The sequence below is a fragment of the Sphaeramia orbicularis genome, chromosome 17, assembly GCF_902148855.1.
Source record: "Sphaeramia orbicularis chromosome 17, fSphaOr1.1, whole genome shotgun sequence".
Classification (NCBI taxonomy): domain Eukaryota; kingdom Metazoa; phylum Chordata; class Actinopteri; order Kurtiformes; family Apogonidae; genus Sphaeramia; species Sphaeramia orbicularis.
The window spans coordinates 2,768,596-2,780,742 of NC_043973.1; the positions used below are offsets into that span (position 1 = coordinate 2,768,596).

The 12,147-nt window shown below is 39.3% G+C and overlaps 1 protein-coding gene across 1 annotated transcript; it reads left to right on the forward strand.

Moving 5' to 3' along the window:
• Positions 1-290: 290 nt before the first annotated feature.
• LOC115436620 (uncharacterized) lies at positions 291-11,605 on the forward strand. Its single transcript, XM_030159517.1, has 6 exons — positions 291-372; positions 3,174-3,491; positions 3,578-3,859; positions 5,378-5,491; positions 8,769-8,812; positions 9,511-11,605. The coding sequence occupies exons 1-6, from the start codon at positions 318-320 to the stop codon at positions 9,706-9,708; spliced, it is 1,011 nt and encodes a 336-aa protein (XP_030015377.1). The 5' UTR covers positions 291-317; the 3' UTR covers positions 9,709-11,605.
• The last annotated feature ends 542 nt before the right edge of the window (positions 11,606-12,147 follow it).

Sequence of the window (12,147 nt, forward strand, 5' to 3'; positions counted from 1 at the left end):
GTCACTGTCTGTGTTCAGACATATGTAATATTCAGTCCATGCAGTTCTATAGTTCCATCTGTACAATCATACATTCATACCTTCTGTGGCTGCCTGTTTTTCATTCAGACCCAAATGCTGTTGAATAGACAGCAGTTTCTTCATGATTAGATTTTCGTCTAGTTTAGATTTAATTCCCTTTACCATATAGAGTCTTGTCACAAATGGTACATGCGCTGTAAAGCCCACAACACAACAGACAGAGGAGGTTTTTGCACATACATCTGTGGTGTGTAGAAGTGCAGTGTAACTTCCTGAATTCTGTTATTTCTCACAAAATGGACTCTGTGCTTCTCTTAACGCTGTCTCTGCTCTTCCTTTGTCAAACAGGCGGTAAGCTGAAACTTTTTTTTTTTTTTTTTTTTTAATAATGTATTATTTGCCTTGTCGTGGTAGTCTTTGGCTGTTGTCCAATTGTTGTGCTTTAGTGACACATTTACCTAAAACAAAACAATCAAACTACCTAACTTTTCATGGGTGGTGGTTTTTATGAGTTTGACACAGTCAGAGTCAAAGGTTTGGCACAAATTTACTTTTGACATAAATGCAATTTATTTACTAATAAAAGCCTTTGAAAGTTATAGAATGCTTCTAATTATTCTTCAGTGGTACACAAAAGACTGAGATTCCTATTTTTATTGAATTTTTAGAGAAGGGCTGGTACTTCCTGAAACTTTGGAAATATTTTAAGTTATTTCCTTTTAGAGGAAATGTCAAATGACTTTCCAGATAAAAAAAAAAAGGAAGAAAGCCCCAGAATAAGAGAAATGACAGCGTACCAGTTTATTTCCATCAGATTTAAAATAACCATGTTAATCACTAGTTATAGGACCACCAAGTGATCATTAACCCATAAAGAACCAGAAGTATTTTTTGTGGTGACTTCCAAATAGATTTTTCTCCACATGGAACATTTACCAAGTGATTTTTCACCATGATCAGTCATGATTTATCACCATTCATTCACCATGAAGACACCAGCAGGTTCAGCAAAATAACTCCAATAAAACCTGATAACCACATTTGGACTGACGTTACCGTATCTGAAAAACTCCATAATTTGTGGTTATAGTGGTTAAATCTAAACAGCTGGAGAAGTCAAGCTAGCAAACTGTAGGACTACAGCTGAAAATCCAACAGAACAGTTTTTATTTGTTTTCATCAGGGTTTGTCTGTCTGTCTGTCTGTCTGTTAGCAAGATAACTCCAAAAATTATGGACGATTTGGGTGAAATTTTCAGAAAATGTTGATACTGGCACAAGTAACAAATGATTAAATTTTGGTGGTGATGGGGGTGGGTGGAGTGGATATTTACCTCCACTAAGGAGGTTATGTTTTTGTCGGCGTTGGTTTGTCTGTCTGTCTGTCTGTCTGTCTGTCTGTGTGCAAGATAACTCAAAAAGTTATGGACGGATTTGGATGAAAATTTCAGGAAATGTTGATACTGGGACAAGGAACAAATGATTAAAAATTTGGTAGTGAATGGGGGGTCGGGGGGCCACTGATCTGCCTTGGCAAAGGTCTGCGCTCTATGAGTGCTTCTAGTTTGTTTGTTTGTTTGTCTGTGAGCAAGATAACTCAAAAAGTTATGGTGGGTTTTTGATAAAAAATTCAGGAATTGTTGATGCTAGCACAAGGGGCACATGATTAAATTTTGGTGGTGATGGGGGGGGGCTGATCTGCCTTGGCAGAGAGCTGTGATCTCCGAGTGCTTTTCTAGTTTAAGATATAAATTTATACAAACGCTAACACATACAAGAAAACAGAATATACAACATAAATGTCTGCTAATACAGGAAATACACTCAATAATTTGAAAGATGACGATATTTTATTACCTTAGCGCTGGAATAGCTAGATCAGCTTCAATAGAAATGAATGGGTTCAGACAGCATTCCACTCAGTGTAGGAACTACTGGCCCCTCCAGAACCTGGAAACAGGTCCATATTTCGGCCGCCATTTTTTACAGCGGGAGTCTATGGAGGTGTCACTACTCTGATATTTATCGAAGACTGTGTTTCAAACTACAGTGGGAACAAATGGAAGTTACAGCGGTGATGTGACTTTTATTTGATTATATCTGACACTTGTCTGTTGTCTATAATCGCTGGCTGTCTGCAGGTTTGGAGCACTTGGTTATGCAGTGTTTTTTGTTTGCAGATGTTTTCTTGGTTTGCATAGTTTCTTTATTTGCAGAGCATTTGATGATTATGCATTTGTTTTAGTTTCTTGCAGCACATTTTTCCATTGCACCATGTCCACCACTTCTTTTAGTTCCTCATTTAGACTTGTGTTTGTGAATTTGCATCGTTTCTGTACTTGCAGCTGTTTTCACTTTGGGCTGTTACAGTGTGTTTGGCCCTTGTCAGCCACTGTAGTTTTCAGACTCATTCCCCTTTTCAGTAATCACCTTTGACCAAATATTTTATTCCAACCATATGGACAACAGTGTGTAAAAAATAATATAATAATAATGATAACAGATAATTCAGACCTAAGTATTTCTCAACATAAATGGTCTCTTTGGCTGTTTATGGTTAGTACTTTTGTGTTTTCCAAATATATAGTACTTGTACTTTAATTAACTGTAATGTAAGTATTTTGCTGTATTTTTTTATACTGACACAAAAAAGTAGGGTAAAAGAAAGCTTCCTGTTTTTCAGAAAAGACAGAACAGACCACTAAAAGACAAATCAAAGCTGTCATTAACATTAATATTATTAATGTGTGTAATGTAATCAGTGAATACACCTCCAGGACCTTACAGCTGATACTGTATTTGTCACTGGGGTCATTTATGAAGTCTACATGAAATGCTGATCAGATATTATTGATTTAAAAGACTAAAAACATATACTTTGTTTAATCTTTTATTGTATTGTGTATCTCTGTGTGGACGTTGCTTGTTCTCCTCTTGTCTTGTCGGTTTCTTCAGGTTTCCTCTATTATCAAAAACATGTATGTTAGGTTAATTCTCCTGTCAGTGACCTGGACCAAGGTACTGGTTTAGATCTGATGATGCTTCAGTGTTCGCTCACTGCTCCCTGTGAACTAGGATGGGTGAAATGCACCGACTGAACTTCTCCACTGGGACAATCAAAGTGAACTCTCTTACTTTACTGTGTTTTAACAGGATCCACTGATGTGAAGACTTTGTTTGTTCAGACGGGAAAGGATGTCCTTCTGGAAATCATGGATCCTGATGCTGTGAAGGATTATATTTTACTTGCATGGAGAGTGAAGAAAAAGGAGAGTAAAACTGAGTTGTTGGTGTCATTTTCATCTGATAAAAAACCAACAGTCCATGGAAGGTACACTAAGACTGCGTTTCCTCAGACAAATTTTTCTGTGATATTGAAGAACCTTCAGAAGGCAGACAGTGGACTGTACGATGCACAAATGACCACATCTGAACAAGTAATACTGGTCACATACAACATCACAGTTCTAGGTTGGTTCCTCTTCATTTCTGACCTTGATCAGTGATAGCTACTACAATGTCTGTCCAAGTGTTGACTCCTTCTTTTGTTCTTTTAGATCCTGTGTCTCCAGTTAAACTGACAGTGGAGCCTGTGTCCTCCAGTCCAGACTCCTGTAACGTCACTGTGAGCTGCACCACAGACGACTACACCATCAGCAGCACTTTGACCTGCACCAACCAAACCTGCACCAACCAAGGAGACAAATCAGAAATCACACCGTCTGCAGCTCATCTTCATATCTACCTGTCAGATGACTCAATCACCTGTAACCATAGCAACCAGGTCAACTGGACCACAGCTACAGCACCTATTAACCTATTATGTCCAACAAATCCAGGTAAGGCTGAAGTCTGAATAGATGATTCTCCTTAAACACATGAAGTAAATGTGCTGCTGGACTCATTCTATCCCATGAAACCACAGCTGAGCTTCAACAACAGGCTTTGGAGGAGTCACTGATGCCAACTTAACACTTTCTTTGCTAGATTTAGTGACGTTTCAGTCTACCTTTGCAGCTCTTTTGTTTTGCTTTTTCCAAAAAGCAACTTGCAACACATTTATTTTGTTTGAAAACTTTTAGCAACTTTTGAAAAGTGACTCAAACACTAAAACACACACATTTTCCTCTAAATGAAAAGTCAGAGTTTCCAACTTTCCGACACTTTGTTGGTGTATTTTGTGGTTTTTCTGACCCCTCTACAGACTCTTTATCCAAAAAGCTACTAGTGACAAATCCATCCCCTTTCTCTGGTTTTATTGCAGATTTTTGGAGACTCTGAGGTGAAAACATGTATCGTTGTTTATCTAAAATAAATCACTGAATATAAATCAGTCCCATTGACCGTTTCCTCTATTGTCTCTTTTTGGTCCATTTCAGTTGTTCATGTCGAGTGAAAATTCAAATGTTCTGGTTGTAAATGTTCCTGTTTTACTGTGACTTGTTGTCGTCTCCTAAGTGGACCATAAAGTTAAACATAACGTGTTGCGCACTTTTAATCCTCCTCGGCCAAATACAGTGTACGATTCTGTTGAAAGTTACTGCCCTGTAATTTACATTAGATTGTCTGTGTGTAAAACGTATTACCTACATATTTAGATTTGAAAGGACTCAGATATTTTAACTGCACAAGGCCATTTGAACTTGAAAAAGTAGTTCAAGGTCACCTATTTTCAATCGGCTTCTGCTCCCCACCAAGATGCATCCACAGTATAAATGTGGTGCAGATATGTCAATGCATTCTTCAGATAATGGGATTATGTCGTTGAATGAACAGACATACAGACGACAAAATGATTACAATACCCCACAACTAAGGAGTAAAAACCAAACCAAACTAAATGAAGATAAAAACTAAACAAACCAATAAATCAATAACTGACCTCAGTAACTGGTCCAGAGGGTCTCTTTTGGGTCACTGTAGCCGGTCCCCAAGCCCAGATAAAGGAGGACGGTTGGAACTGGGACATGAAATAAAACTAGAATAGACAGAGTAGAGTTCATGTGGAGTTCTAAACAGATTTAGGCTGTTTTTATTCTTACTATTTGTCTCTAACACAATGTTATTCCTCTGTCCTACATCATTCATTACAATTACATGAACATTTACAATTATGAAAATTAGGAGATGATGTCATATAATAACTTGTAGTGACTTTTAAGGCAGAAACTCCTCCACTACTGAGGAGTTGGAAACACTGGTAAGAGTTTAAACCTGGTGTTTGGTTTGGTGGTGGTGAAACTTGTTTTACTGTTTTAACTGAATTAGAATATTCACTCTGACACCAGATTTCTGTGCTGTACTTTTATTTACATGGAGTCACGACTAATCTGTATTTTGTTTGTTTCTGTTTACAGCGAAAGTTCACAGTCAGGCTAACATCCAACAGATCGTTGTTCCCATCGCTGTTGTGGTTCCACTGATAGGCATAATAGTTGCTGTGCTTATTTGGTATCGTAAGAAAAGAAGAGGTAAGTACTAGTGTGCGCTTCATCATGGAATAATACTGTCATGTGTATGAAATCCTTTAATATTTAGTCGACTTGAAAATTCCTCATCCTAGCAGAGCTCATCATCACCTATCACTCCCTCAAATCCCTCTCGTATGACAACAATAATTATGCAGCAAATCCGTTATAGCAGTAGTTCTCAAACTTTTCACACCATGTAACACCACAGACCATGTTTCCTCTGCAAGTGCTGTTATCATGACAGGTGTTGAAATGCACTCACACAGGCTACATGTTCATTTACACACACTTCATACATGTATTCCTAATCAGATTATTTATTGTTGACTCTTTTTATCCCAAGGAGCACAGACTTCCAAAGGCTCCAAAATGAACCCAATAGGGTCATTCCATATAATTTCATCAAGTAGTCCCCACCTGACCCTATCAGATTTTTCTAAAATTTTACATACTTCTAGTACATTATATATGATGGAAAAATCCAAAATTTCAAGGCTTAATTGTAAAAAGTTCCAAAGTTATGACCATTTGAAGTAGGTAGGGGGTACCCTAAAATTGCGACCAAAATTAAGACTTGAAATTTTCGGCTATTTTCAGGCTTCTATAACTTCTGAACAACAAGAGCTAGAGGTCTGAAATTTTCTGAATCATTTCACAGGAATCTATAGTTCTAAGAAATGTGAAAATATTTACTTAAACTTTATAATTGCATGTTCCAGAGAATGACAAATTTGAGATTTTAACCATCGTGAACTTCTAAAATGCTACTTTTGGCCACTCATTACACAAAAAGTAATTATCATATTCATTAGAAATTTTATGTGCTATATCTTGGCTACTTAGGGAATGGATTTATGTAAAATGAAGGTCCTATGTTATGTTATGTATGATATATGAACAGCTGAAAATCAAAAATATCTGCCCGACCTTCAGATTCAAAGGTCAGTATCAGCATGTGGGATAGGTAGGATCACAAAATAACAGACACCATGTGAAAGGACAGGATTAGCCCTAAATTTTGACACCAAGCACAACTTGCTTCTATAAATCCTTCTATGTTAAATGTTCAAATTAAATATGGACGTTTTCGCCCTCATATTTTAGCATCTATATAACAGTATAATGTATAATAGTGATAATAGTTCTACTTCAAATTGTCATAACTGTGGAACTATTTACAATAAAGCCTTGAAATGATGGATTTTCCCATCATATATAATGTTCTATAAGTGTGTAAAAATTTAGAAAAATCTGAGAGGGTCAGGTTGGAAATTTTCATAAAATCTGTTGATTTTATATTGAATGATCCAATACAGAAGGGTTTTAACCCATAAAGACCCAAACATCCACCACCGACCAAAAGCATGTACAGGAGGTCCTCGGGTTATGAACGAGTTCCGTTCCTACGCTGGCGACGTAACCCGAATTTCCGCGTAAGTCGGAATTAACCCTTTAATACCCCCTGTCCTTAATAATGGTCGCCACGGTCGACCGACTGAAGCCTAAGGCTTTACCGATGTTTGTCGGTGTCTCGCCTTTCTCCGACCTTTTGATGATATCCAGCTTCGTTTCCATCCTAATGGCTTTCCTCGTGGCTGGACCAGCATCGCTAGAAGATCCTGCTTTCTTTTTTGGGGCCATGATGTGAAAAAGGAGGGTGAAAAAGGCGAGGATACAGAGAAAATTACGGAGCACAAACACAGACAATCTACACTATGGGGCTGGAGACAAAAAGGCGGACGAGACTCAGGCGTCGTAAAGTTGAAACAACGTAGGTCGAGTACCGCGTAACCCGAGGACCTCCTGTACCGATCTAAAATGTTTAATGCCTGTCTGTAACATTGAAGTTTGCTCTTTAAGTGAACATCATTGCTTTATTGTGACATGAGCCTCCAGAAGTTCCACCTAAAACACTTAAAACTGATTCATCGTCACCAGTGCAGCCTCCGTTCTCCTCGACCAGGAAACAGGCTTACAGAGAAACAAATTACAGAGATGTTAGTTTGCATGGGACTAATATTATCACAGGACCTCTGTGTTCACTGAAATAGGGTAGATCATCTGGAATGGAAGTTTTACTTTACAAACTACAGACAAGGCAGATTCACAGTGGATTATAATCAGAGATGACCTCTGCATATTACAAATGAGCAGAGGTCCACAGAGCAGCCATTAGTGAATGGGGTTTAACCTCCTCAGACCCAGGAAATGTCAGCAAAGTACCAGCTTTTTTTGGTTTTTATTAAATAAGTGCCTATATTGGAAACATCGTGATGCAACAGTTTTTTCAGATGCAGTTTTTAAAATTTTTTATGGAATGTCCTTTGTGGTGGACAGTTTTCTTTTCTTCTTTTTTTTTGTATAAAGTTGTGAAACTCTTGTCCACAAATGTGGACAGAAAACCCATAGCTGGGTCTGAGGAAAAATATAGTTTGTAAAGACTGATCACATGAGATCAGGTCGTATGTTACACCAGTTCTTATGGCATTTGGCGTGCTATATGTAAGCATTTTTAACCGTTTGCGTGACATTGAATGCCATTTGATTGCGCGTCAATTTACACCAAGATCTCTGGTTCACAAAACCCCAACCCTCCGTGCGTGGTATTTGATGTGGCATGAACATACACATGTAAAGCATATAATGTGTACAGAAAACAAGCTAATTAAAAATGTCGTGTATATTTCCGTGAATCATGATATCACGTTGAGTTTCTCTTTCTATGAAAAAGTTTCATCAGCAGTGTGTGTATTCTGGTTACATTTTTCTACTTACTTTTCTGTCATTTCCTAGTCGCTGCTGTTGCTGCTCCCAGTAGTTCCCACCGTTACAGTGTTCTTTAAGCACGCGTCATTTTAGCTGTTGAAACACCGCTGAACTATTTTTGTTTTCAGTTTAGTTTTCAAGAAATGAGTTCGTAAGGGACAGGACTAAACTACAACACCTATTTCTAATGTGTCAGATGTGCCAAGGAAAAAAAAAACCGTCTTCACACAGACTGTACATTTATAAATTAAAACAAATTAAGACATTACAACTGATTCAAAATCATTTTGACACATTTTGTAGAGTATTCAGATTGGATTTCAGGGATGAATATTTCCCTGCATGCATTTGTGTTTACCGTCATGTCTGATGCATACGGTAGGACGATAAAATGAGCTCTGTGAGGATGAAATCACTTTGAAACACTTTAATCTGAATATAAAACACAAAATACAATGCAGAAGTAGAAAATGGAATTGTAAAGCAAACCTTCTTTATGACTGATCTACAGATAAAACAGAACAGGCGGAAAATACAGTTTATGCAATTCCTGAGGTAAGCATCATGAGTTTTTCTTTTTTTTAAAATTCTTCTAAAATTGACAAACTAAGGAAATAAAGGAAGTTCATTATTTTAATCAGTTTTACAATTGAGTGCTGCAAACTATTGAACTATTAAACCTCTTGGCTGTCCTTTTCCAAATCCTGACATATCCACCTATCCATTTTCATGAGATTAATAAACACTTTAAATGACTGGTAACAACTTGTGGTCCTTGGACCTGATGAAAAATCTACACACATCAAAATTCATGGAGTAAATCTGCTGCTGAGCTCATCTGGAAATTCACACCATCCTCAAACATGTGTTTGTGTTTTTGCTTGTGTTTGTCGACAAACACAGGCGGCCATGGCTCAGGTGGTAGAGCGGGTCGTCCAATAACCAAAGGGTTGGCGGTTCGAATTCCGCTCTGTCCTAGTCATGTGCTGTTGTGTCCTTGGGCAAGACACTTCACCGTCCTTGCCTCCAGTGCTGCTACTCACACTGGTGTATGAATGTGTATGAATGTTTGGTTAACTGTCAGCCACAATTCCATCAGTCTGCCCCAGGACAGCTGTGGATACAGATGTAGTTTACCACCACCAGAGGGAGAATGTGAGAGTGAATGAAGAATGAATCCACTGTACACGCTTTGAGTATGTGTTCATAGAAAAGCACTATATCATCATCACATGTATTTTGTTCATTTTCAGGTGGGATCAACATCCCAGCACCAGACAATCAGCTTGAGTGATCCTTCTGTTGACTCTCCAACGTCCACCTACAGCTTAGTAGGACCTCACAAAGGACCCCCAGAAAGAACCATTCCTGAGAGTTTGTATGCTCAGGTCCAAAGCCACCCCCGTCCTAAAGAGATCATCATGGTTTTGGCTCATTGTACTGTTCTGTGATGAGTTGTTTTCCCTCCACACCACGTGGGTTTCCTCCAGGTCCAGAGTTCACCAACATCAAAAACAAATACATGTAGGTTAATTCTCTGTCAGTGCTCCTGACCACGGTGTTGATGAAGATCTGGAGGTGGTCCCTAAGGGCCTTCAACAGCAGCTTGTCGTCGTCGTCGTCATCTTCTTCTGCTTATCCCAGTCCTAGTCGCAGAGGCAGAAGCCTGAGGTGAGAAGCCCACACAGCCCTCCTCAGCCACTTCCACCAGCTCTTCCAGGGGAATCCTGAGGTGTTTCCAGGCCAGAGAGATATAATCTTTCCAGCGTGTCCTGGGTCGGCCCTCCTCCCAGATGGACACACCCGTGTCACCTCCCCAGGGAGGCGTCCAGGAGGCATCCTCACTAGATGCCTGGACCACCTCAAATGGCTCCTGTCAACGTGGAGGAGCAGTGGCTCTACTCTGAGTCCCTCCCGGTTGTCTGAGCTCCTCCATCTTTCTCCACCCAGTGGAGGAAACTCATTTCAGCCGCTTGTACTCATGACCTCATTGTTTCGGTCATTACCTAGAACTCATGACCACAGGTGAGGGCCAGTACACAGACTGACCGGTAAACCAAGAGCTTCACCTTTCGGCTTAGCTCCCTCTTCACCACAACGGACTGGTTTAGCGTCTGCATCACTGTGGACACCGCCCTGATCCGCCTGTTGATCTCCTGCTCCATCCTACCCTCACTCGTGAACAAGATCCCGAGATACTTAAACTCCTCCACCTGAGGCAGGACTTCTGCTGCATTCCAGAGTGCTGGGAGGGAGAATTTAACGCACTTGGAGTTAATTCCATCCCACCTCAAAGTATTCCAGGTGATCCATGTTGAACATAAACAACCAACATGGAGATCGCAGATCTAAGCTCCTATTTGCTTTGTTACTGAACATGCATTTAGACTGTGGACAGTCCAGTGTTCTCATATATGCAAACGAGATGGAAGAGGCCAAATGACGAATGAGTTAATTATACACTGTAAAGTTTTTTCATTGCGAACTTGCACACTGTGTACGTTGACATCACTTTGTAGTTCGCAGTGAGGTCAAGTCCTTAGATCTGGCCCCACTTTGCAACAAGGACCTCTGGCTTGGACAGGTGTTCCAATGCATTTTACTGAGGTGGACTTTAGAAACCTCCCATCTCCCAGCACTCTGGAATGCAGCATTCCCCACTGACCTGGAGTGGGCACTCCACCCTTTTCCAGCTGAGGACCATGACCTCAAACTTGGGGGACACACTCGGCTCTCAATGGCAGCTCACTAGTCCTAATATATGCCAATGCTAATGCTAATGCTAATGCTGGGCATTGTGTGTATGAGGATCACTGAACCTTTAACTTGGCGCTGCAGCGATGGTGGATACAAGGATTGGTGACGTACTGTAGTTGCAGTAACAGTGGGTGAAACTCAGGAACATTAAACAAACTGAGTTTGTTCACCCTGAAAGAATTTGGGAACAAATCCATCAGAACTGTTAGAAATAAAATGAACATATATTTTAAACAAATATTTCTTCTGGTTTTTACGCAACGTTAAATTACAAGACAAAAAAATGTAAAAGATATAAAAGGACAAACAAACAGTGCTTGATGAAGCTTAATTGTATTTATTTTTATTGTATATCCAGCGTACATTTCAGCTCCGTTACTGTAAAACTGTATAAAATAAAATAACGGAATATGATGATCAGTGAATAATCATCTCTGTCCTGACGTTTACGGCTGCACCAGGAGGATATTCAGTTGTAACGTTGCAGAGGATGATGGGAATATTTTCCAGCCTCATTTTTACTCTTTCTGAGGGTTTCCATTTTCACTGCCTGTCACTCACTTCATGTAAAAACAGATCTGTTATATTTTTAATACTGTGTTGTCTGCTGTGTGTCCTACTGTTTGTGGTGCAGTGATTCTGTCTGGTGTTTGTCATCTTTTGGTGTCACTTGTGTTCTGTTACTGTCAGGTGATGTTACAGCTGAAAACACAGAACCTCCACATGTTTAGAATGTATTTATGCATTTATCCACCAACAGACAGAAGGGAACTGAGCCAGTGTGCTGTTGGTTCAAGTTTTCCATTTTCTAAATGCATCCAAGGGACGCAAGATAACATTTTGGTGGTCAAAGGTCGAGATTGTATTGACTTTATGTCAGTCCACACTTGAATGGGAAATTTCAAGCATGCTTTAAGAGAATTTTATTCCATTTTGGAACAAACCTAAAGTAAATAAAGTAATTATACATTTTCCACATGTATTGTAGGATAAAATGATGATGTTTGTCATTTTCTATCCATGTCAGACTGAATGTTCCCATCCATAAAGTCAAAAACACTTTTGTAACACCAGATTCCTCTGCAAAAATTCATTCATTCATTCATTCATTCATTTTCTGAACCCGCTTTATC

Excerpts from the sequence above, each read along its gene's own strand:
- LOC115436620 (XM_030159517.1), top strand. The coding sequence starts at position 318 with ATGGACTCTGTGCTTCTCTTAACGCTGTCTCTGCTCTTCCTTTGTCAA. Across the intron at positions 373-3,173 it reads CTTCCTTTGTCAAACAGGCG|GATCCACTGATGTGAAGACT; the intron begins GTAAGCTGAAAC and ends GTGTTTTAACAG. Across the intron at positions 3,492-3,577 it reads ATACAACATCACAGTTCTAG|ATCCTGTGTCTCCAGTTAAA; the intron begins GTTGGTTCCTCT and ends TTGTTCTTTTAG.